The sequence below is a fragment of the Carassius auratus genome, chromosome 47, assembly GCF_003368295.1.
Source record: "Carassius auratus strain Wakin chromosome 47, ASM336829v1, whole genome shotgun sequence".
NCBI lineage: Eukaryota > Metazoa > Chordata > Actinopteri > Cypriniformes > Cyprinidae > Carassius > Carassius auratus.
The window spans coordinates 10862568-10889981 of NC_039289.1; the positions used below are offsets into that span (position 1 = coordinate 10862568).

The 27414-nt window shown below is 36.5% G+C and overlaps 1 protein-coding gene across 4 annotated transcripts in view; it reads left to right on the forward strand.

The window, feature by feature from the left end:
* The window catches only part of grip2b (glutamate receptor interacting protein 2b), a 143981-nt gene that overhangs the window by 63442 nt on the left and 53125 nt on the right, over nucleotides 1–27414 (forward strand). The window contains exon 1 of one of the 4 annotated variants that reach the window (XM_026236256.1): nucleotides 16614–17120. The exons of the other annotated variants lie outside the window; for them this stretch is intronic. Coding sequence (XP_026092041.1) covers nucleotides 17078–17120 — 43 coding nt within the window. The 5' untranslated portion in view covers nucleotides 16614–17077. Of the gene's footprint in view, nucleotides 1–16613; nucleotides 17121–27414 lie in introns of those variants that run through there. 4 annotated transcript variants of the gene reach the window in all.

The window sequence follows — 27414 nt, forward strand, 5'->3', positions numbered from 1 at the left end:
AACCAGTGCATTTTGTTTGTGCTCGATTTGTGCTGTTTTGTGCCGTAGAAAGAACCATCCTAAATTATTCTATTCTTTAGTTTAGACATCACAAAATCTTTGGAGCAGTAGTGACGTCACGCAAGCATCTCCTCTACAAACCTGTCAGGTTTGTGCTCGCACAGGGCCTCAGCTGTCATTGTTCTTTTCTTCGTTAGATATGGAAATGTTTTATTTTAGATTTGTGCTAGATATGGACATTTGGTCTTTATATAATCACCAATGCACTGTGATATGTAATGTTCTGTCTACTCTGGCTGTGTGACTGATGCTTTAATTTTGTCCAATAATAAAAAATAAAAAAATATGTAGTGTCTTACGTTTTCTGAATACCTTTAAAAGTTAACAGACATTTAAAGTATTTCTGCCTCCTTAAAAATATATATTTGTTTACCCTAAGCACTGCATAATGGGAAAACAAAACAGGAAACATTGCTGTACATATCTTAACTAAATTGCAAATGAGATTTGTAAATATGTTTTTCTTATGGCTAGAGGCCAACAGCTGGGCTCTTTTATGTGTTTAACAAAGTAAATGATTTTAGCACAGAAAAAGTATTTAGCAGGACTGTTTGCTGTAACAATTATCTTTTTAATGATATTGATGTCAGCGTGGCAATAGTGTTGGCCCAGGGCAAGGCTCAACAAAAGAAAAGAAATTTTTGGTGGCAGTTTGTTTCACTGCACATAAAGTACAGCATGCTAGCTAATGTTTATACAGTGTAAAAAGTTCACTTACTAGCAAGTATTTTCCAGAATAGATCTATTTGCATTTTTAAACCCAATAAATTGGTAACACGAGATGAAAGATGTGATAGATAGTGAACCATACACAATATGAGGATGAAACAGATCATTAAAAATTCCACACATCTCAATATAGTGGCAAGCAATAGGACATTTTATTGTGTCCATGTATGTCTATGTTTTTTTTTTTAGCTAGGTTTTAACTAAAGAAGCAATCAAGGTGGTTTTTTTTTTTTTTTTTATTGAAGTGAATTATGAATGAAAGTGATTAGTTTCTGAAAAGTTGTGCTTAATTGTATTTAATGTGAACTTGTAGTGTACTGCAAATCTTAAAAGGACATTATATATATAAACTAGACCAAATACAAAAAAAAAAAGAAAAAGAAAAAACTTTGGTAATTTTTCTAATAATGTCAACATTTGTAAATAATTTAAAATCATGTTTTAATAATCTTTTCTTGTGTTATTTTACCTGTAGTGGTGTATTCAATATTAAATTAAGATTTTAGATAAATTACAACCTTTTTTATTACAGACTTGTAATTACAAATATATGTAAATATGTGACATTCAAGTTTCAACAGAATGAAATCATATTTTAGTTTATATAAGTCAGGGCATTTTAGTACACTTTAGCCATATTTAAAAGAATAGAATTATGAAATGTGCACTTTGTTAGTTAAAAACGAGGATAAATTCTTACGACAGATCTTGTCGTTGAATTTCTTGATCCAGTTCACTACGGATCCGATTCTCAAGTTCAAATCACCGACTCAGCGATTTGTTTGCAGTGTTGCAGCACCGTCATCTGAACTTCTCCTTTTTGTCTTCCACAGAAGAAAGAACGTTTTGGAAATGCAGTATATGAGGGTGCCAAAAGTTATTACTTAAGGTCTTTTCTAACTATTCCTACTTCTTTGATTTGTGATCTGAGAGGACAAGTTTGGCGGTCATTATGGAATAAAGACTACATAATTAGGAATATTAATAGGTTTTTAATAAAGATAAAAAAAATTGCACTCCTTACAGGATAAGTATTTTTACATTGCTGACAACCTGAGCTGCCTCACTGTTGTCCCTCTCTGCTTTTGAATTATGCCACTACTTGGCAGTCTTTCAGACAAGTCTCCCTATTTCGATTCCCTCATTTTAAAAGACCCTTTCATGCAATAAAATTACATCCATTCCTTTTCTGGTGGGGCCCACTTGTCCGCTCTCAAGAGGCCGTGATGGTGCATTCAGTTAATCAGGGCTGTGTCTAGGCTGCTCGCTGGCGCTGAATACTGAGAGGATGGTGGCATGTGTCCCGTGTGTTGATATGAGCTCCAGTGTTCGGGAGATGTGAAGCGAGAGAATGCCATATCTCAGCGTGCTGCGATGGCTATCAGATCTCCTCCTCTGCATCGAGGTTTGTTTGAAGCTCTGTGGAGACCACAGTTGGCATCCTGATGCGGATCTGTATTGATCTGGCTTTGTTTGGCTCTGTTTGAGAGGCAGGAAAGCGAATGAGGTTTGGCAGAGTAGCGGAGTCTGCCAATCTGATAGACTGTGTGGAGACTGATGAGATTTGCAAATTGAAAAATTCGGGACCAGGGAGAAAGGACTGTAAAACCTTACCATGTTTTATAATGTTCCACATTTGGAAATTGTCAGGCGGCCTAGGCCATGGGTGTCCAGCCCTGGCCACTGTCCTGCAAAGTTTCTCTCTAACCCCAATTAAAAACACGTGAACCAAGGTAATCAAGGCCTTCAGGGTTATTAAAATCTTCCTGGCAGGTATTTTGGGACAAACTGCAGGACGCTGGCCCTCCAGGACCAGGATTGGACACCCCTGCCTAGACCAAGCCGTTACTAAAAGCAACAAGCCTTGGGGTTTCAGATCTACCTCAGACAGATTGAGAAACTCAATTACAAAATGGATAGCTGTGGACTGTAGACAAGTCATTGCCTTGTGTTCAGTGATATGGAAAGTAGCAATATACAGACTTTTGTGGCCATATGCTTTTTAAATTCTGTAATTGTCTCAGCAATTGACAACAGTATTCAAGCACTGCAAAAGGTTTTGCACAAACCCAACTGACTGGCTTCTCTCCAATATGATTTCACACAAGACTGTTCGGACTTTTGAACTCTACATGAATTAAGAGCCTCTTGAACTTTTGATTGAAGTCGTGTGCGACCTCCTAACTGAACTCCTTTCCACAAATTGAACACAGAAATAAAAACAGTACAAATAACAAGAATAAATAAAACTGTTTTTTTTTTCTTGTCAAGTGCAAACAATAAGTGCAACCATAATCAAAGTACTCTGTTATTTTCAGAGTGCAAACAGAGACCAATTTTTTCTCCAAGCATGATCTAGAGATCCAGTCCAGTCTGAGATAGGTTTGACATTAGGAGACATTGCATGTAGACTAATATGCAAGCATCAGGGAGCCGCTCGTGAAATGCGGGATATTGAAATATTTTTTAATTTGCTTTATTTTTGAATTAGCGTTTACTTGATACCATCCATCCTAATATTATGTGAGATTAAAATAAGTGTGTCCCAAAGCATAGTATGTTGAAAATACTATGCCAAAAGTCTACAGATGATCTACTATTTCAGGTAGATTTTTCGTGTGGATTAATGGATAATATTGCCCATAATCCATTGCGGTTTGATGAACGATTCGGTTTTGAACCATGAACACGAATAAAAAGTGTAAAGTAAAGTATAAACATGTGCGTGACCAACGTTTGCGTAGAGGTTTATATAAAGGGGTTTGTATTACTAATAGTCAACACCTGGTAAAAAAAATATTTATTTAATCTAATCTATGTTATATTTCATCTGCAACAACAATGTGAACTTTTATAAACATCCATTTGGCCATTTACTTTTAAATTCGTCATCATGCAAAAATATGAGCAGAGTTCTCCGCATAAAAAGACCCAATCCTGGCAGATCAACGTGCTACTTCTTTTCTCTCCAGGTAGGAAGTTAAATGAAATGAAATGTGGAGGATGTTAACTGTGAAAAGATGACTGACAGGCCAGTTTACAGTGTAACTGTGCGACAGAGCTCTCCTTTAAATACGCATTTATATGACGTGATATTATGTCTCAAAACTTGCCTACTCTTCTAGTACACATTCAAAAGTGCCTGAATTGTGAACCAAGTGCTATTAAGCAAATTTAGGGTACATTTACATGTCAACAATGCACTAAAAAGGGAAAAAAAATCAAAAAGCTTTTCTTTGCGTACAGATGACAAAGTTGTCAAAAAGATCCCCATTCACACATATCTGTGAAAGCAATTTAAAACGCTGCAATATGTATGACAGTCCAGTAGTTGGAGTTTGAGTTTACATGCTAGGCAAATTGGAAAAAATTTAGCAACTCATTATTTAGCAATTTGTTACCAGATTAAAGGCATGGCTGTTTCAAAATTCAATATAATTTATGTTCTAGAACAAAATTTAAAAGTCTCTCCAAGTAAAATGAACCACAGACCTTGTTTTAGTTCAAAACTGCTGTTCCAGAAATGAATGAAAATTCCTGAGGGAAACTATAGCAAAAAATGCTAATTAGCTAATTATGTTGTAGGACTACAAACTGAAGAGTTGTATTAAGATCCTTATTGTTTTAGGATCACACTTTCAACAGTGTTTGATATTTACATATTTTCAAAACATTGTGGTTATACATAGCTTTATATTTAATTTTTGTTTCTAGCTTGAAGTGTAGCGAAGATGAACTACTGGAAACCTTGTCCCTCAAATTGTGTTTAATGTGGTGAAAGTGAATACTCTGGGTCAAAAGGATTTGGCTGTACTTCCTCCAGCGACTTTTCCCTTCTTCTGTACATGCAGTCCATCATCTGAAAGGATTGGTATTCAAAGTAGCCTAGCTTATCATTTTTAAAGACAGGTTTGAGCCTTTTCATTATGGCCATGATTGTCATTTCAAATATATGGCTGGAGTAAAATCAACCCCTCCTTTTAAAGATGGCACCTCAAATCTACATATCAAATGTCTCATTTTTTTATTATTCATAATCCAGTGCTGCTGGGTTACTTCTGATATGTGTGCACTCTTACTGCCCTCTACTGATTAATACCTGTCATACAATATTTATGACTGTTCCTCAAAGACTTATTTCTGGGAAAACTGCATCTAATTTTGGTTAAAATAGTCTCAAAATCAATATGCTCAAAAATATGATTCACAAATGCAAAATGGCATTAACAAATGCCTATTTGTGTATTGCTTTGATGTTTTCTGACAGGTTATTTTTTATTTTTTGACAGCTTGAATGCCTAGCATCTAGACCATTTAATCTCACTTTTGTCTAAAATGTAAATATTTAATCTCTTTTTCAGATTAAGACACTGGAAATGCTTATTTATTCGGACACTATAAAACACAATGGTCCCTCTGCACTGTTTAAAGGGTAAATGAAAAAGCTCTTTAGTCTATTATGGTTGTTGAACCGCAGATATGTCAGTGACAGACGCAGGAGGTTAAGTGTGTCACAGATCACTGAACAAACAATATTAAAGTGGCTGAAGTTCAAGGCAAACAGAGTGAATTAAAATGGGTTATAAAAACACTGAGTTGTCAAAGATCCAAAGTACATAATCTTTTACATCTATAGATAGCTTCATGTGAATGTTTTTGTTAATATTGTTGTGTTTTAATACTAAATAAATTAACATCATCATGGTTACATCATTGTTAGGTTAGGAACATGCTGACATTATGCTATTAAAATCACATTTGAACCAATTGTGTTTTGCATTGTTTATTTTGGATGCTAACATCTATCTTTAGCATGTAAAGTAAATTAAAATCGTTCATGTGCACTTTGCTTCGTAATCTTAGCAACACATTAACAGGCTTTTTAATAACATTTAAAAAAGATCAAGTCCTCTGTGTTTTTGCATATCTTACCATGTAAACATCAAACTAAGTATTTTGTGCACTTTGCATTGTTAGCTTAGCATGATGCTAACATCAATATTTTGTGAAATCAGATTTCAATTCTTAAGTGCACAGTGCCCTGTTAGCTTAGAAAAAATGGTAAAATCAGTCTTTATTGAATTTTCCCAATATGCATTCTTGTCTGGACTTGTTATAGGTTACTTCTGTGACCTTGTGCAGCTGGGTGTCCCAGAAAGCATTTTGCATCCACCGTGGTTGAGAAGGCCTTTTAATATGTTAATTTCAAACTTTGTTGTTTTGTGCATTTTACGTTGTTAGCTTAGCAGCTGGCATTGAACTTTGTTAAAGGGTCAGTTCACCCAAAAATAAAAATTAGGTCATTAATGACTCACCCTCATGTTGTTCCAAACCCGTTCCATAACCGCAACATGGTGACAACATGCTACTAAAACAGCTCTTGTTCTGCATTTTCTCTAGTTCAGCATAATCCGACTCTGCCCACTTGGTGGGAATTATTTAAATGAGTGACACTGTGACATCATATTATCTGGAAGAAACTGCTGCAGTCTGAACGAGCCATTTGTTATAGCTCCCCATACAGCATCCTCGTAGGGCCAATCTAATGCACAAATCCATACAAAAAAAAAAAAAAAAAGTGCCTGGCAGATTTTATTGGCTTTTGAGATTCTGGAAGGGTTGTAAACCACCGTCATCCTAGATGTCTCCCAGAGTGTTTACTTTATTACGAGTCCATTACGGAGAATGAAATAGAGTATTGCCTGACAAAAGATTATTAATGTGGAAAATAGGCAAATGCATATGCCGTATTGTAACTAGTTGTAAACGTCTTTCAACATCCCTCCATGTGGAGAGGAGAAGGGACCAAACTGTATATGGATAAACAATTGATTACTCAATTGCTCCCCAAGACACAGAAGCGTCAGGACCAAACCAGGCTGGGAATATTCTTGATTGACTTTTGGACATTTATTTGTCATTAAAAGCTTTATTTGAATGTCCGCCGGTTCCCGCCTCCTTCTTCCCGTTATGATGAAGTTTGTAAAGTGTTACAGAGTGTTTCTATTGTTTGTTGCTATTGTTGCTTTAACATGGCAAACTGTATGGCCTACATCATGTGGCCTGTGCTCGCAGGGTTTTATGTTAGCATGTTAGCATAGGGAGGTCCCTATGTAGGCAGCTCATTTGATTTTAGAACAAAGCCTACAGCATCTTATTCTGACCAACTGTAATGAAAATGCAAGCATTGTCGCCAATGTTGTATTTTGGCATCCACACTATAGGTTTCCTAGCAAACCTCCTGTGCTGCCTTTGAAGTAAGTTGAATCACAAATCTTGGAAAGTTTGGGAAATTTGGGAAGTTCTTATTGTAGCAAACTACAGATTAAACAGATATTTTTTTCTACTAAAACCTGTGCATGATGACTCATAGACCAATCAGATTTTGTCTTTTTGAGAAAGCACTTGCCCCTTTTGTCTGCACTGCGCATCAGGTGGTCCTTGCCAAGCCGGGTCTGAAGTCTAGACTACAATAGATCAGAAACTTTTTGTTCAGTTTTTCCTTGTTGCCAGAAAGGTGCCACAAAGGTGCGTCTGGCGCCCACTATATAATTTTTTTCTTTATTAAAAGAGGACACAGTAAGGAAATGTGGGGTGAATAGGAAAATGTACTGTTTGTTTATTGATGCTGTCTGCACCATTTTCAGACTTTACAAAGGGACATAGCTCTGTGTTTTAGAGCCTCAACATTGTGTGCTAACAATCCTGCATTAGAAAAAAAAAAACATGCAGGTAGAGTTGTGGTCTTATTCTTTAAAATATGCAAAATGAAATGCGTTTTCTTTATTATATTTTTTGCTGTGTGGTGCATATGTTCTGATAAAAAAAGAGCTTTGGTACTTGTGTGTGTGCTACACAATTTTAAATCCAGAACGAGTTATATTTTACAGAGCCCCACACATAACGTAGAAGAAGAAGAAGAAGAAAAAACAAGATATTGTGGACATGAATTATGAATAAGCACTCATGACTTAATTAATTCCCTATTTTTAGCTAAATTATAGCCATGTTGTACTAATGTGTTTCCAGGTTTTAGTGAATTAAATCATATAACTAAAGTAAAGTTAGAGAATTAGAGGATAAACAAGGGAAAAAAGCAGTACAACGTGGCCACAAATTACTAAACCAATGGAATGGGATTTACAACGTGTGCAGGATTTACTAAAATGAGGAAACTAATATGTACAACGTGACCATGATTTCCTAAAATTTTTGAACAAATCTGTACAACATATCAGTACCATGTGACAATTTACAATTTACAAAAAAACGAGCGAATGAATCATTACAACAATGCAACGATTTACTAAACCAAGGGAGCAAATCCGAACAACGTGACTATGATTTACTAAAAATAGGGAATGAATCAGTACATGTCCACGATTTACTAAAATGAGGAAACTAACAAGTACATTGTGATCGTGATTTACTGAAATGTTGGAACAAATCACTACAACGTGACTACAGCTTACTACACGGAGTGAACAAATCAATACAATCTGACTACGATTTACAAAAAAAGAGGGAATTAATCAGTACAGTGTGGCCACAATTTACTAAAGCGAGGGAATGAATCAGTACATTGTTGTGTCCATGATTTACTAAAATGAGGAAATGAATCAGTAAAAAATTTCAACAATTTACTAAAACGAGAGAGCAAATCAGTACAACGTGACTACGATTTACTAAAAAGAGGAAATTAATCAGTATAACATGTTCACGATTTACTAAAACATTGAAACTAATAAGTACAATGTGACTGATTTACTAAAATGTTGGAACAAATCAGTACAATTTGGGCGCAGTTTACTAAAACGAGGGAACGAATCAGTACAGTGTAACCACGATTTACAAAAACGAGGGAACAAATCAGTACATTGTAGCCAAGATTTACAAAAACAAGAGAACAAATCTGTTTAATGTGACTATGATTTACAAAAAACAAGTGAACGATTCAGTACAACATTGCCATGATTTACAAAAATGAGGGAATGAATCAGTACAATGTATCCATGATTTACTAAAAGTAGGGAACAAATCAATACAATATGATCTACGATTTACAAAAAAGAGGGAATGAATAATTACAGTGTGACCACTATTTACTAAAACAAGGCAACGAATCAATGAATTTTATGTGCATCAAGGTGTATACATACAGCATTTCTTCATATAATATCACAACATTTGTGCATAATAATACAAGTATGGAAAGCTGGCTCTACAATCATATATTAGTATAACCATTTACCAGTGATTTGCAGAGTACAGAAATTTTACAGCACATCCATTTTATAGTATAAAGACAGTGGTCCTTCAATGGACCTCTATCACTCTCAAATATTAGGGCTCATTTCAGTCTCCAGGCAATCTCCTCTCTGCAGTGCAGGGTCATTGCCTTTAGTGCTCTATGTCCTCAGGGTGGATCAGACAAATTTAATTCCTCCATACTGTTCCCATGAGGAAGCTTTCGGCTCTGGCCAGAGGAAGACCAATTATGCATGGGTATGAGAATTCAGAGATAATAATGCCTGCTAGAATGAACATAGTTCTTAAAAAAACAAGAACAGGTGCATTCTCAAGCTTTAAGTATGAGCAACAGTGATAGCAATACTCACTTTAGCACCACTAATGATCTGACCACGTTGATTTGATTTTGCAAATCAAAGTTATTTTTTGCATAATTTATTTGACAAAAATAGTCCGAAATTACTCATACAAATAAGAGTCTACAATATAGAATATGACAAATCTAGTTTTAAAAAAATGTAACAAGTTGTTAATAATATAGAGTGTCAGTGTTCATGTTGGTTTTGTTATAAGTTTGAAAATCATTTATAGCATTTTCAAGAACTCTATGTGGTAAAATAAATGTATATAAAAAATGTGTGTGTGTGTGTGTGGGGGGGGGGGGGGGGGGTTGTTACCACATGACAGCTAGGTTTTATATTTTTTTTGTGGAAAGAGTTATACACTTTTTTATTGTTAACATGACTTAAAAAAAAAACAGAAATACAAAAATAAAAACTAATTAAAACTATGAATATATATATAAATAAATAAATAATACACTGACATTTGACAGTTTTTTAAATGTTCACCCTAGAAGAGACATATAAAGACATTAAATATATGAATTGCATTTTTAATGAGATTATGAGTCACTTTCGTCAGTGCCTTACACTGACCTGCACTGAATCATACTCTTTCTGTCGACTCCTCCTTCATTTGTCTGTTTGAGGACTTTCATGATCTGCTTGCTTCAGTTTTCTAGACTTCAGTACAACAATGTTCAAATCTGGACTTATCTTGGCTTTCCCACTATTTCATGGTTGACTTAAGGTTTAGCCATCATAACAAAGGGTCTCTGATTCAAGTTGGCCAGACTGGACACAAATTCCCAACGATTTACAATATAAGAGTAAACCTTTGACTTCGACCAGTATGCAGCCACTCATATTCCCCTCAGAAACCCAGTTTTCTATAATCTAAAGACGTTTTGACACTGATACTCTGTCATTACAATCCAAACAGAGCAGGTTGAGGCGAACAGAGTGAGAGAGAGTCATGTGTTAGTGCTGAACACATGCAGTAATGCTATAATTCACAAACACGTCTACCCTGTGGCTTCTCTCTTTGGCTGTGAGCTGAATTAATAGTTATGTCATCTAATTTTCCAGGCACATAATAGCTCTCTGAAGATCTCTCTCACACACACGTGCCACTTCCCTCTGCTTCAGGAGTCTTGAGGCTTTGAAATGATGCTGTGCTGTATCACGGTCATTACTGGCTGTGTATGAGGTCTCTGTATCACACTGACACTTTGATGTCTTTTAAATATCTCACACTACAGGTCTCCCACTGGAAATCCTTCTGGATATGATGCATGTGGACTTTCTGCTTATACAAACTTTTTTTTTGTCTAAGAGTTATTTATTACCATCTGTTTAATAACGCAGAAAACGTGTTCTTTTATAATGTATCTGATATTGTCTGAAAAATACAGTTTGAACCAGATAGAAGTGTAGCAAAAAGGCTTGCTTGATACTTTTGTTTGTTTCTTATGTTTTATATCTTAGTAATGTAATATATACACCAATATTCCTAAATTTGGTGTCTGTAAGATTTCTTGTTGTCAGAATTTTAATTTGAAATGTCTATTATAATGTGAATTATGTGATCAGACTACTTTTGTCAAGTGTAGTAACACAAGTTCCCTTTCAGTCGGTCACTCTCGATGTCATGTCGGTGACCGACGAATTGGGATATCGCTTCCAATCTACTTTGAGTGTAAACTAAACAAGTCAATGCACATTGGCATGCAATTATTGCATCCAGCTGCAGCTGATCACAGTATGAGTATAAGAAGGCTGCAGGTGCAATGCATACAATGTTTGTGCTTTGGAGCCGAGTGACAACATTGTTCTTCTCCATTCAAGTGTCTTCAGTGAGCTATGAGTTCGACGTGCTCTTGGAAGCCTTTGGTGTTGGTTGTACGACACTTCAACGGTGGTCATTCCTGTGTCGAGTGGGGACCACCACTCCTTTAGGCACCTCCGATCCAGTGGAATGACCCATGGGATGCGCTGGGCCCTCTTCAATGAGCGTACCAGTGGTATCCAGTGGACCTCCCCACGACCAGATGAAAATCTCAGTATGAGAGGGAGAGCTCTCTAAAGAAGATTTGGCTGCGTTGCTGTCCTCCGGGATGGTGGTAATGTGATCCAGAGATTTCAGGTTTCTCGGGGTGGCTCATGCTGTATCTCAGTGCCGCGCCTAGGTGCCTTTCTTTTTTACTGCCAGAAACCAGCCTGTGGGTTCCTCCTCCCTCACCACCCTTGACAGCTGTGCAGCGGTCGGTTGCGATGCAGTTGTATCCTAATACTGCCTCCACTCAGCAGGACGAACAGTGCTTTCCCTCCCTGGTCTGTAGGTACTCACCTGGCCTGTCCGGCGATGCTTATACTGCCTGTGGAGAAGCTGCGTCCACCTTACACACTATGGCGTTACTGCACCAGGCCAAGCCACTGAAGGACCTGCACAAGGGTGTTCTCAGACCAGGAGTTCTCAGAACTCCATAACACTACTGACCTCACGATACGAGTGTCAAAGGTCACTGTGCAGTGTCTGGGTTGTGCAGTGTCCACTATGGTGGCCCAGGAATGCCAAAAGTGGCTGTGTCTGATCGATATGAGGGATATGAGGGACGCTGACAAAGTTCAGTCGCTGACAAAGTTCAGTTTCTTAATGCCTCTGTGTCCCAGACATCTTCGGCAATGCGGTCAAGAGCCTAGTCCAGCAGCTCTCGGATGCACAGAAGCAAACTGAGGTGGTTAGAGGCACCCTGTACCGGCGGGCAGCTGCTACCTCCACCCATCCACCGGCCACAGTGCCCCAGCCTACTTGTTGCCGAGGGTGACCCCCTGCATCCATTCCCACACTACATCCGCATCATTTTCCAGCAAGCTGTGCCATAGAGCTGGGTGTAGACAGGCTGCTTCACCCAAACTCCAGGACCCGTCAAACCTGGTGGTGAGTGGAAGAGCAAGAGGCCCAGGACGGGTGACCCAGACAGGGATAAAGCTGCTCTTGGGGGATGGTGAAGGCACCTCTCCCTCCCCTGGATAAGGGCCCGGTGGAAAATCTGGAGAATCTCGATGTGAGAGTGGTTTTCTCTATTTCTGGGTCCCAAGAGGCTGCGGACGACACAGCACCAGGCCTCACTCATCCTCCTTCTTTTGTCAGCTGGCAGGAAGGCCCTACTCACGCACCCTCTGCCAACTTATGGAACCAGGTGAGCCTTGCACCCCACAATCACACCCCTCTCTGGCCTACTCACAAGCTCCCCGAGTTGGTTCCCTGTGTTCCACCTCGCTGTGGTTCCGCTGGTCCCACTTTTATGGTTTGCGGGTGCCTGGTAAGCACTTCCCAGCCCATCTCGCTGGCTTCTGTGGACCATCATCCTCAGATATGTGATTGTTTGCTCGCCATCCCCCCCAAGTTCAGCGGCATTCCCTTCACTACAGTGAAGGTGGCCATTGCTCCTGTTCTATGAGCAGAGATCACAGAACTACTTGCAAAGGAAGCAATAGAGCCAGTCCTTCCAGCCAATATGAGTTTTACAGCCCTTATTTCACTGTACCCAAGAAACGCGGTGGGTTACGGCCAATCTTGGATCTGTGAGTTTTGAACTGGGCCTTTCATCGGTTACTGTTCAAAATGTTGATGCAGAAACGCATCTTCGGGTGCATCTGTCCCTGAGATTGGTTTGCAGAGATCAACTTGAATGATGCATACTTTCATGTGTCGATCCTTCCGCGCCACAGACCATGTTCAAGGGGCATGCATATCAGTACAGAGTCCTGCCCTTCGGGCTGTCCCTGTATCCCCATGTCTACATGAAGGGGTTTTGACTCCCCTCAGACAGTTAGGTGTTCGCATTCTCAACTATCTCAACGATTTGCTCATTCTAGCACAGTCTCAAGACCAGTTGTGCAAACACAGGGACTTGGTGCTCCGGCACCTCAGCCTATTTGGCCTTCGGGTCGGGTCAACTGGGTAAAGTTGACCCAAAGGTAAACTCTCCTGCTTGTAAGACTGCTTGAATACACTCAAAGGCAGGACAGAGGATCCTGGGGCATATGGTGGCTGCAGCGGCACTTACACTGCTTGGCCTGTTATATATGAGACCACTCCAGCACTGGCTTTATGGCCGAGTCGCAAGGTGGGCGTGGAAGTGCGGTACTCATTGGGTCCAAGTTACTCGGCCTATCGCCTAACTTTAACCCTGTGGTCAGTTCCTACATTCCTCCAGGCAGGGGTGCCCCTAGAACAGATCTCCAGGCATGCTGTGATTTACACAGATGCCTCCACCACCGGCTGGGAGGCCACGTACAACAGGCGTGCAGTTTCAGGTTTGGATGGGCTGCAGCTGCATTGGCACATCAATCAATCACCTTTATTTATATAGTGCTTTATACAAAATACATTGCGTCAAAGCACTGAACAACTTTAATTTGGAAAACAGTGTCTCAATAATGCAAAATGATAGTTAAAGGCAGTTCATCATTGAATTCAGTTATGTAATCTCTGTTCAGTTTAAATAGTGTCTGTGCATTTATTTGCAATCAAGTCAATGATATCGCTGTAGATGAAGTGACCCCAACTAAGCAAGCCAGAGGCGACAGCGGCAAGGAATCGAAACTCCATCGGTGACAGAATGGAGAAAAAAACCTTGGGAGAAACCAGGCTCAGTTGGGGGGCCAGTTATCCTCTGACCAGACGAAACCAGTAGTTCAATTCCAGGCTGCAGCAAAGTCGATTGTGCAGAAGAATCATCTGTTTCCTGTGGTCTTGTCCTGGTGGTCCTCTGAGACAAGGTCTTTACAGGGGATCTGTATCTGCGGCTCTAGTTGTCCTGGTCTCCGCTGTCCACATCAATTGTGGAGCCTGTCCATCGAGTGGTGTATTTCTCTCTGAGAACACCCCTGTAGATGGCCGATTGCGGTCGTGCTTTGCTTTCTGCGGCAAGGGCTGGAGCGAAGGCTGATTTAAAAAAACTTAAAAATGTATTTCAAATAATTAATGTATTAATATTATTCAAATACAATTATACAGTATATATGAATATTGATAATGTATACATTCTAATATTCTGTTAATATAATCTGTAAATATAATAATTATTGTATTATAAAAATAAATGTATTAAATATTTACACCTACACTTATTATTATTATTATTATTATAAAATGTATTATTTCATACATATTTATTCTTATGCATACATTCTAATATTATATTCATTAATATAATCTGTAATTATAATACTTATTGGTATATTATATATATATATATATATATATATATATATATATATATATATATATATATATATATAGTATGTGTGTGTGTGTGTATATATATATATATATATATATATATATATATATATATATATATATATATATATATATATATATATATATACACTGAAAAAAATCTTAAACGCAACACTTTTGTTTATGCTCTAATTTTTCTTTAGCTCAACTCAAAGATCTAAGACTTTTTTCAGATATTGTTCACAGATCTGTCTAAATCTGTGTTAGTGAGCACTTCTCCTTTTCCGAGATAATCCATCCACCTCACAGGTGTGGCATATCAAGATGCTGATTAGACAGCATGATTATTGCACAAGTGTGCCTTAGGCTGGCCACAATAAAAGGCCACTCTAAAATTTGTATTGGGGGGTCTGTGGGAGTCAGAAAACCGGTCCGTATCTGTTGTGACTACCATTTGCCTCATGCAGTCCAACACATCTCCTGCGCATATAGAGTTGATCAGGTTGTTGATTGTGGCCTGTGGAATGTTGGTCCACTTCTCTTCAATGGCTGTGTGAAGTTGCTGGCAGGAACTGGAACACACAGTCGTATACGCCGATCCAGAGCATCCCAAACATGCTCAATGGGTGATATGTCTGGTGAGTATGCTGGCCATACAAGAACTGGAATGTTTTCAGCTTCCAGGACTTGTGTACAGATCCTTGCGACGCTATACACGCTGTCTGCCATCTGCCCTGTACAGTGAAACCCGGGATTCATTCATGAAGAGAATGCCTCTCCAAAGTGCCAGGCATGGTAGACGAAATGTGTCTTTCTCTGAATGACTGTCTGAGGGTCATGAAACTTGCGAGACTAACTTAATAGCATTGGAAATTTGATATTAACTGTAAAGCTGATGTGGCCAGTTTTGTCCATGCCACTTTTTGAAATGAGCAGGCGTGCATGGGGAAAAAAGTTTTGAATTGTTCATTTGTTTACGTTATAATGCGTGGTTATAATTATTATTATTGTGTGTGTGCTTTTCTTGAGCATTACTACATGTACAGTATTCCAGAGGTGTAAAGTTAAAAAAGTAAAAGAAGAAAAAATGTACTTCATTCCAAATTATAAGTCACCAATGCCAGTAAAACTTGAGTAAAAGTCTCAGAGGCCATTTACACGACACCGTTTTCAACTAAAAATGGAAAACATGTATGCAATTTTGTCGTTCATTTACATGACAATGGCGATTTGGAGGCCTGAAAATGCTAACTTTTGAAAACTGGTTTCAAAGTGCAAGTTTTTGATTAATATACCATTACCATCTTCGTGTAAACAACAAAAGCATGGATTTATGAAAATGGCGGCATCGTGTGTATGCGTATTATGTGTCCATTTTATAGTTGTATGTAGTATTACTTTACAAAGTGACATCGCCATCTACTGGCCCGGCATTAGCAATGCAGCGTTTTCTGTCGTTTTTGCAGATCCACATGAACAGGGATTGTTTTAACATTGTTGTTGCCTGTATGCATACTATTTAAAAAACACAGCAGAAAAACGTATGTTTTTTAGAGCATCGTTGTTGTGTAAATGTACCCAGGAATAAATAACAGTTTAAAATATTTTAAAATATAATTTTTTTGGTATTTTTGACCAAATAAATCCAGCCTTGGAGAGCAGAAGACACTTTATCTTGATGTTTCCAAACCTTTGAAAAGTATTATTCGTAAAATGGTTTAATTCGCATCCTCACAAAACCTATTAAAACACCCCAGAACATCACCATATAATTCAGTTTAGCAAAAAGCCTTTAGAATAAAGTTTATCAATATCACAAGCTTTCGTAATACCATCTTCATTCCGCTAATTCAGTTTATTTGCAGATTTGCTCAAATTAACTCATTTTTCATCAGCCCTGATGCAACTCTGCTCCAAAAATCTAGCAGATGTTTGCAGACGAGTAACTGTTTTTTGTGTGTAGGTGCTAAAGAGGAGTCAGAAACCCAAAACCGACACTTGTGTAAACCCCTTATCTTCAAGTTTATTCAGGAAGGCAGCAGTTTGAGGGCAGAGAGAAAAAAGGGAGAAAAAAACTAGGGCATCAAAAGTCCCGAAGGCTTTGAGCATACATTTTGCATTTATTAATCACAGCGAGCGTGCTGAGGAGAGAGAGAGAGATGGAGCGATGGTGACTTTGCATAAAATTACGGTTAATAACAACTAATGATTAAAGCTCAGATGAGTAATTTAAAGAGAAGAAGGCCGAAACATCTCGCAGTATCATCACGCATCCCGCTCAAATATATAGGGGCGTTTTTATTCACGATCTTTGATTTTGATATTGATTGACAGCAAAAAGTACCTCATTGGCTCACAGACGAGACATTGCTGGGAAGACGTACTAGATACAGAGCAAAGCAGCAATCAGGGCATATTTGCCGAGCCGAAGGAAAGGAGAAGGACTATGCTCTTCTTACAGGCTATCCTAAGGAAAAGGATACTCAAAGGTACTCCGATTCTTTTAAAGTGTTAATTGCAATCAAATACTTTCTTTCATCACCATCTAATGTTCAATACAGGCATTGCATGGTGACAGTTTAAGCCTGAAGTTGATGGTTGATGGTCATTTTAATAATTATATGGATGGGTATTCAAGTGCATGTCTGTTCCGCCTGTTTGTGTTTGTTGTAAATCTGATTATGAATTTATGATCATTTAATCTGGCAACCGCAAATGAGGCATATCCCTCTCATGGAGGGCTGGGATTTCTCTGGAATTGGATGGACATTGGACACACCTTGGATTTGGATATTTTTAGATGTATAAATAGCTAGTTAAAATCCTGATGTAATTAGTATTTATACTCATTTTATATATATATATATGTGTGTGTGTGTGTATGTATACATTTTAAGATTTTATTTGTCTTGGAGAATGTGCGTTCATTTGTTTGTTTGGTCTTTGTGGGAAGGGCTGTTTTTCTTCTTAGTCTCTCTGGCCAGATCTGTGTTTATTGTCACATTCAAGCTACTGTTAGTCTTAGGGATGAAATATGATTAAATATTTATGACACGCTGATCACAGCTTTAAAATACCTGAGAGGTTCAGTCAATAGGAGGAATCTGCCACCTGTTGGCGAGGCAAATAAATGGACAAGCCATATGATCTCATCATGCGTCCTGTCTTGAGCCACCTGATATTCTTAAAGAGTGAATGTTCATCATTTTTGTTGTCTTCTGCTTTATCTCATTGTTTTCTGTCTTTTGAATTTCTTTTGGAAATGTGAAGTGTTTTTGTCAAAGTTATTTGTTATTTAATTATTCTGTTTTTACTTTTTTTATGCACTTGTAAAGCCAAACAAACATATTTTTGTTAAAGGTAGTTTTTTAATACCAATTGTCACTTTTAATGGCATTATGTGTGTAGTATAATGTTCATGGTTGGGATAAATATGTACACATTGGAACGTCACCTAAATAATAATAATAAAATAAAAAATATTTTGAGATAAGTTATTTATTTGTTTGTTGTTAAGTTTGTGTGTGTGTGTGTGTGTGTGTGTGTGTGTGTGTGTGTGGCGGGGGATATGTTGTTTTGTGTTATTTAGTTTTTACTTAGCTTTTATAATTGCAAAACAAAACAAACAAACAAGCAAACATATTTTTGTAAAACGTTTTTTTTTTTTTTTTATTATACCACTATGGACTTTTAAGGCATATATACTATTTGTCCATGGTATGTGTATATATTAGAAAGGCAATTAAATTAAAAGCCTTTTAGTAAAATATGGGACCAAAAATATTTTGACATTAGTCCTTCAATTTTATTTTATCTATTTATTCATTTATTTTCTCTTTGTTGTTGTTGTTTGTAGTTTGTTTGTTATATATATATATATATATATATATATATATATATATATATATATATATATATATATATATATATATATATATATAGGTGGTTTTTAATGACTCTTGGCACTTTTAATGGCATTACATGTATACTTTATATAATATATTGTTCATGGTTACATATTGGAACGACACCTAAAACCTTTTCATTAAGATATGTCTACTAAAATATTTTGACATTAGTGCTTTGTTTGAATTATCACCTGCATTCAGGCGGTTTATGATGACAGCCAGCCGACTGCAGCAGACGATTTATCATAATCCTAAAATGACTTTGACCTGTTTTTGAAGAAAACGTCTGTCATTATTAGTATTGTTTTACCTTCACATTTACAGTACAGCACAGAGCATCTTTTTTTTTTTTTTTTTTGCAACACATTGTCAGTTATTTGCTTAAGTTTATGGAATAGCATATGTGTTAATTTTGTTATATTTTAAGTACATTTTAGATTCATTGTTGATTCACAAGAGAGAAGCTGCACTTTGACTCATTATATAGAAAGGAAGAAAGATACGCTTCCACATTCACAAGCTCCAGATGCTTTGTGTTCTCTACACACACATTTGCTCTTTGTTACAGTGAGGTTGTGACTGCATCGTGCTTTAATTTGCATGGATATGTGACAGCACCTGCTATTGTCATGTAGCTGCAAGGGGCCAGCATATGCGTCTTTGTTCATGGTAGATATACACATTCTTTTCCTAAGAGCAATAATGAACTCCCATTTGTGAGTCAGGTGTGCATGCAGTTGCTTCAGAAATGCAAGAACTGTCAAAAGCAGCATGGTTATAATTAATTAGAGAATGCATAGGTTTGCACTACTGTAGATGTACTGCTGCCTCAGAGTATAAATCTCTTGTCATGTGCATTTCATATGGGATACAGTGCGATATACTTTAGTTAATGCCCATCAGCTACATGCATACAGTATATCTTTCCTTTTCATCCAAGATGCTGAAGCAGCATCTCTCATTTTTTCCTCTCTTTCTTGCTTTGACACCACTTTTGAAATGAAAACAGCAGCTGATTTGTGAAAAGTACATGGAAAATAGATTAGTTTCCCTGGTTTTGTTGTTAAAACCAGCCTGTGGGGCGTTCGTTTTTTAATTAGTCAATTTTTCATTATTTGAGTTTCTCTTTGCCCTCGCAAGGCCCCCCGTCCTGAGACGTGGTTTATACACACAGTTCTTTATAGTTTTAACATCTGTACTATCTGTGCCTAAATGTTAGAAAAACTGTTTAGAATTTGACCGATTTCCTTTCAATATCTCATCTTCCACTTAACCCACAGGGATTTTTATTGGATATTGAATATGTAAATGTGATAATGATAAAATATGGCAAGTAATGTATGTTAAACTGTCACAGTACAGTATATATATTATTATTATATATATATATATACATACATACATAACAAAATACATACATATATACATCCATACTGTACATACTTAAAGGTTTGATTCACCCAAAATTTGCTGTAAATTTACTTATCCTAGGCCACCATTTAGGTGATTTTTTTGAGAATAGGATATTTTTTTTCTTCAGAAGAAAAGTAAAGAAGATATTTATAGGAAACAGTGGCTGTTGTTTTTTTCTGTATTTGGTCGCATTGTGAGTATCTTCAGCAATTTTCTGTATTTGATCATGTTGTTTGTATTTGCAGCACTTTTCTGTATTTGATCGCGTTGTCAATTTTTGCAGCACTTTCTGTATTTGGTCACGCTGTGAGTATTTGCCACACTTTCTGTATTTGTTTGCGCTGTGAGTATTTGTAGCACTTTCTGTATTTGGACATGCTGTGAGTATTTGCCGCACTTTCTGTATTTGGTCGCGTTGTGAGTATTTGCAGCACTTTCTGTATTCGTTTGCGCTGTGAGTATTTGTAGCACTTTCTGTATTTGGTTGCGTTGTTAGTATTTGCAGCACTTTTTTCTAATTGATCGCGTTGTGAGTATTTGCCGCACTTTCTATATTTTGTCACATTGTTAGTATTTGCAGCACTTTCTGTATTTGGTTGCGATGTGAGTATTTGCTGCACTTTCTGTATTTGGTTGCGCAGTGAGTATGTGTAGCACTTTCTGTATTTGGTTGCGCTGTTAGTATTTGCAGCACTTTTTTATATTAGATCGCGTTGTGAGTATTTGCCGCACTTTCTATATTTGGTCGCATTGTGAGTATTTGCAGCACTTTCTGTATTTGGTCGCACTGTGAGTATTTGATGCACTTTATGTATTTGGTTGCATTGTGAGTATTTGTTGCACTTTCTGTATTTGGTCGTGTTGTGAGTATTTGCTGCACTTTCTGTATTTGGTCGCACTGTGAGTATTTGTAGCACTTTCTGTATTTGGTCGCACTGTGAGTATTTGTAGCACTTTCTGTATTTGGTTGCGTTGTTAGTATTTGCAGCACTTTTTTCTATTTGATTGCATTGTGAGTATTTGCAGCACTTTTCTGTATTTGGTTGCGTTGTGAGTTTTCGCAGCACTTTCTGTATTTGGTTGCATTTTAAGTATTTGCAGCACTTTCTGTATTTGGTCATGAGTATTTGCAGTACTTCCTTTATTTAGTTGCGTTGTGAGTATTTGCCGTACTTTCTTTAATCCTTCGCGTTGTGAGTATTTGCAGCACTTTCTGTGTTTGGTTGCATTATAAGTATTTGCCTTACTTTCTTTAATTCGTCGCGTTGTGATTACTTGCAGCACTTTCTGTATTTGGTCGAGTTTTGTAATCATCTCCATGTAAACTATGAAAGCATGAACTTGTGAAAACAGTGATGTCATGTGCATGCATATTATAATACACCATTTTTAGTTGTTCTCTTGGATCCGTGTGAACAGTGTTTGACAGTGTATTCATCTGGATGCAAAACTTTTCTAAAACACAAAGGAAAAAAACTGTTAAATGTTTAGTAAACACCCTGTGTTTAGTTGTACAGACGTCTGAAGGGAACTTCTCCGCCCCCTTGTTTGTTGGCACCCCAGTAACACAAAAAACAGTAACACACTGAAAGTGTGCTGGCCAAACATTTGTTTTAATTTGCAGATAGCTAATTTCAAAGATGAAACAAATAGGGTACATAATTTTCACACAGCCTGTAGAGTGAATTAACCTGATATGGTCATTGTATTTTGTTCTATTTGTTAGAATTATTTATTTATTTAAGTAATTAATTTCTACTAGTCACATTTAGCTATTTGGTGAAAGAAGAGTGTTTGAGTGGCAGGCAGTGGCAGGTTTGCTAACACAGTGAATTTGCCTGTAGTAAGCACTGCCTTTGATCCTGGAAGCTGTAGGTTGTAGCTCTGGTTATTTAAAACCCACTTCTATTGTAGAAAAGAGACACACTCAGGGTTTAAATAGCCTGTCAGACACCTTGAATTGGAGGAAAAGGTACTGATCTTTGAAATGCCTACAAGACCAAATGTCTGATATAGTATACTTTTTTTTCATTAAGGTGTCCAAGGGGTGTTTTAGGAACTGAGCAACCTAGATTGATGAATTGCTATGTTTTAGATGCTTTCTTGTACTTTTCATATTTAATAAGGCTTGGGGTGTTGTGTAAAACTGAAAGGCTTCTAGACTAGCACTATATTTACAAGACTTTTAAAGGCCTTACACTGCAGTCATGGCATATATTATACACTTTTTTTCCGTTTGCTTTTAACTGACAAGTAAAATTTAAAACTAATCTCTGTCCCATATGTTATTGTTTTTAGGGTATCCAAAAATAAGATGGGCAACAGTATACTTTGACAAAGCACTCTGGCACAACCTTGTTTTGTTGGGACTAAGTACTTTTCCCCAACCAGAGATGAGCCCGAATCTGAATACAGTGTTCAGGAAAACATATATTTCAATGCTTTTGCTTACAATTAGATCTTTGGTTAATTATACAGTACATCAATTGATTAGGGTATTCCTTCAGTTTCAGGACCGCATTACTGGGACCCTATACTTTTTTTTAATGTATTGTATGTATTGTTTTTTTTATGTATGTATAAGCAGTTCATATTCTTTCATAGCACTTGCTGTTCAATTCAGAATTTGTATTGTTAAGTGGAAAATGAAATTGTGTGTAATGTAACAGGCTACCAAGTGGCTAACCATGTCCCTTTAGTGGCTTTATAAAAAAAAAATCTTCTTACCTCACTATTTGGGCACATCCACTATTATTTGTTTTGTCTTTTGTTTGGTTTGTTCTGTTTTATTATTACCATTATTTGGTCCAGCTACTCATTTCCCAGGTGGTGTCACAGCAGGCTTCTTCTGGCAAACTTCAGTTGCAGATTTCATGAGCTTGCATGTGAAGACTTTCCTTCACCGCAGGTGATCCTGCTCAAACTCTCCAAAAGGAATAGCAAATGTCTGGAAGCAGTGACTTTCCTTTAAACTAAAGGTGAGATCAGGACATTTAAAACACAAAGTTTAGTTAAGGTACCACAGTAGCAGAGTACACAAATGCATAGCTTGGCTTTGTCCTTTTTCTGTATTTATAAGGGTCTCTGGTCAATTAAAACATCTTAATCGGTTTAATTATGTGATCTGCTGAAAACAAAATAGTTTAAATTACTTCCACATGATTGGGCCCTGCTGCTTGTGAGCAAATTGGACAAATAAGGGCATTTATGACATCATTTGTAAACAAACTGACCAGTTAAAGATTCAGATTCGATTCAGTGTATTTTTGCTGGACAGAATTCTATAGATTGCAGACCCCACTACTAGAATCACTGGAATTTAGAATTTCCATCATGGTTCTAAACGTACTTAAGGTGTGAGGGCAGAATCTTCTTTTTTTCTAACCTAATGAATACAGCTGGCGACGGACCAAACAAGTGTCACTCATGTCAAACCTGAAGGGATTCTCACAGTCAAGAGACCGAAATACCAATTACACAGTATGCTGCTAGGAGTCAAACTAAATTAGCTCAAATTAGTGAAATTAGTGTTTCATTTTGTTTCTGAACTTGAAGCATGGCACAAATGCAAGAGTTAGAAAAATATGAGTCAATTGTTTGAATAATTTATAATCAGTTCATGCGTCATTAACTGATAATAATTTAACTAACTCCTTTTGGCCACAGTATTAAATCATGTAATTAACATCTGTTCTATATAGCAGTTGGAGCACTTTCCTGTACTGGTTGCAGTGCTAATTATTATTTTTCTGCCTGATTCCACAGGAAATTAATGAACATTTTATTGGTGATGATTATTGCATGCAGGAATAGCCACATCGATGTGAAAATTGCTTATGAACTCCTAGAGTTTCAGGAAGTGAATGTGAGTTTCAGTATAACAGTGTTACTCAACTGCTGGAAAGAAGCTTGGACTTCTAAAAAGATTTACCCAAAAACGAATAGTCTGTCATGATTTTCTCACCCTCATGTTGCCCCAAACATGTTTGACCTGCTTTCTTCTGTGGAACACAAAGTGATTGTTTTTATTTTTTCTTCTTTATACAATACAATTCTTTATACAAAATGTGTTTATGTTTATTTAATAAAAATGATTCAAGTATGTAATTTCTAAAACTAATTTAAAAGAATTTAGGAAGAAACATCTGAAATAAGATAACTTAAAGATAAGTAATCACAACTTATTCAATAAGATTTTAATTTCGTTAAACTAAAGATAGTTTAAAGAAAACTTAAGCTGAAGATAATTTAAGTGCAACGTTTTAGAAAATTAAAATATAAGTTTAACAACTTACAAAAGTTAATGCAAAGTTAAATGCAATTTATAGATAATTTAATGATAACTAAACACACCTTCTTAGATAATTAAGAAGTTGGGTTTAACTTAGTTTTAGTTTAGTTAGCTTAAGCTTAATTTAAAGATGTTAAAAACAACTTCAAGCTGATATTAAGTTCCTTAGCTAAAGATAAGTTAACCGTAACTTAAATAAGCTAAAGACACATTAAATCAACTTCTTAGATAAGTTAAACTTAACTTAAATAAGTTGTTAACTTAAAATATGAAAGCACTTTGCTGTTTTCTAGCTAAAACTGCTAAGCAACAAGGTTTTAGTTGTTGCCTAATTCTTCTTTGAGCTTCCCTCTGTTCAAAAGAAATCCAGATTATGCCAGAAGGTTTTTTTTTCTTCTTTTTTTTTTTTTTTTTTTTTTTTCAGGAAGAGCCGTACAAAACAACATGGAGACGGAAAGCGAAAATGTTTAAAGCTGTGGAGACGCGTGTGCTGCCTGCCCTCATTGTGTCAGGTTGTTGTGTGTTATAGGCACAGAGGCGAGAGATTCAACAACAGCTTTAATTTCAGGGAATATGAGGGAAACATGGGAAAAAGAGCGAAGTGCTTCTTATCTTAATGGCTGATTCTTTAAATTCTTTAAGATTCTTTTTTATTTATTTTGCTAATCACTAAATCGGGTCCCACTTTATATTAGGTGGCCTTAACTACTATGTACTTACATAAAAAATAAGTACAATGTACTTATTGTGTTCATATTGTGTTTTAAAACACTTTTGCTGCTATTGAGGTGGGATGGGGTAAGGTTAAGGAGAGGGTTGGAGGTATGGGTAAGTTTAAGGGTGGGTTAAGGTGTAAAGTATGGGTCAACAGTGTAATTATAAATGTAATTACAGAAATTAAATACAGATGTAATTACATGTAGTTTTTTTTTTAAATATAAGTACAATGTAAAAACGTATGTAAAGAATAAGTACATTGTAATAAATTATTAATTAAAATGTAAGTACATAGTAGTTAAGGCCACTTAACATAAAGTGGGTCCCTATATCTCTCTGTTTTGTAAGTGTTTATTTAATGCTGTTCGTGGGAGTCCCTGAAACTGTTAATTTGCAATATATCGAATAGCTTCTGTAAAAGTCTTTTGTAATTGCATCATTAACCATTCCTCTGTGGGACCCAGAATTGATATGAACATACTCATGTCCCTGATGTAACGTTCTTCAAACGACTGGAATGCCACCTCAAAAAGACTATCAGAAAGTTAGATAACACACTATGTCTAATTAAACAACACAGCCAATGAGAAATTTTATAGTACATTGTTACAAATGTTCTATATTACAAATCATATTAATAGGTTATTTAAAAATCTTAAGTGCCTTGAATCTTTAATGAGCTTTATAAAAGCAATGTGTGACGAAGATGCATATCTGTATCTCCCACCTCTGGATTATTTTATATTCTGCCCCACTTCTCTATATCCTGTATGTTTTTCTCCTATTCTTTGATGGATGGCAGACCGTCTGATGAATGATCCTAAGTCACATCAAATGCTTGCATCGAGGTAATGTTTTTTTGTTGAGAGAGATGACCATCACATTAGATTTCATCAGACTGTTTCAAATCCAGTGTCTATGATAAGCAAACCATTTGTTATACTATCTTAGCATACTGTTAGCATAGCATTCTAGCTTAGCCTCTATCACACTTTTAATGAGTTCTTTAAAAGATTCATGCATCCTGTTTTGGAGTCATTATCAATGTACTCCAAGGCATCATAGGATTGTGAGTGCCAGTTTGTAACAGAAGTAGCCTGAAATATTTAGATGTTCACCAACCCGAGGCTGGAACATGAACTAGGGCCACCTGGAACAAAAAACCCATTCACATTCTGATCTGGTTTTGGGGTTCTCCACGGAGCGAGTTTGGGCACAATGCAATTTTGATTTGGTATTAAATTTTAAGCATACAATTTCAGAAGGCATTTGTGCTTTGAAAAGATCAATAATATGAACTATACCCTGATTACTTAGAGTATGATCTATAGTTTTAGTATTTTAGTATTGTTGTTATACTATTTTATTTCCAACAATCCTTTGTTGTCAGATAATTCGTACAACTCTGAATTAGTATGAATGCAAAAGGATTTCATTTTATATGCTGCCAGTATGTTAATATTGTACGATTCTTTTTTTGTAATTCTTCAAATATATAAAGTGCTGATATTTAGGGGCAGAGGGAGAGAGAGAGGCTTTATTTGTCATTGGTGTCAGAGGGGCACGATGGGTTGTGGGGGACACAGAGAAAAAAGCGGTAGAGAGCTGATTCAGAGTTGCTCAGGGAAGCGGCTGAAGAGGACGGAGGAATGGTTTGAAGCTGGAGCTTCTTGCTGTGATTGTTGGTATCCATGTGAAAGGGGCCCGGGGGAGAAAAAGAGGGAAATAATGGCCTTCTTTTTTTGTAAAGTTTTTTTTAGTCTCAGAACTGTTGAGTGTCCCCAACAGTTGTTTTACAAAGAGTTTGATACTGTTTGAAACCACATAGACAAATTTAAAAGGTCTTTGTGTTTGGAAATACATAAATATGTCTTTTCTTGAGTCTTTTAAGTTTAAATTCGGTCATTTAATCAGGCAGGTGGAATCACATTCATTGGATTTGATGATTAATACTGAAGGGTTGTTCTGTGGAAATGGTGTTATAGTTGTTTTGTCATGATTTATACTTAAAAAAAAATAGCAGGCCACTGAACTTAATCATTATTTGATAGATATGACTATGTTAAGTGTGTCATTTCACAAATATGTAAAAATAATCCATTTTATGTTAAGAAAATGCATATACTTATCGATCTAATATTTATCTATATCTAAAATTTACTGTGGAAATTTAAAATATGGTAAAAATAGGGTTGAAATAATGTAGGTTTCAAATTGTATGGTTAGATTATTTATGTGTAAGTATGGAAATTTGAATTGTATAGTAACAGGTTGAAACGATGTAGTTGTGATTTACTTTTCGGATAACTTTAAAAACGGACTTAAGTTAGAATACAAAAACAGCAGTATTTTTAATTTATTATTATTTTTTTTTACAATTAGATGAAGTATAACTCTTTTTACACTTTATTTTTGTGTTGTTGTTTTTTTTTTTTTTTTTTTTTTTTTTTTTAC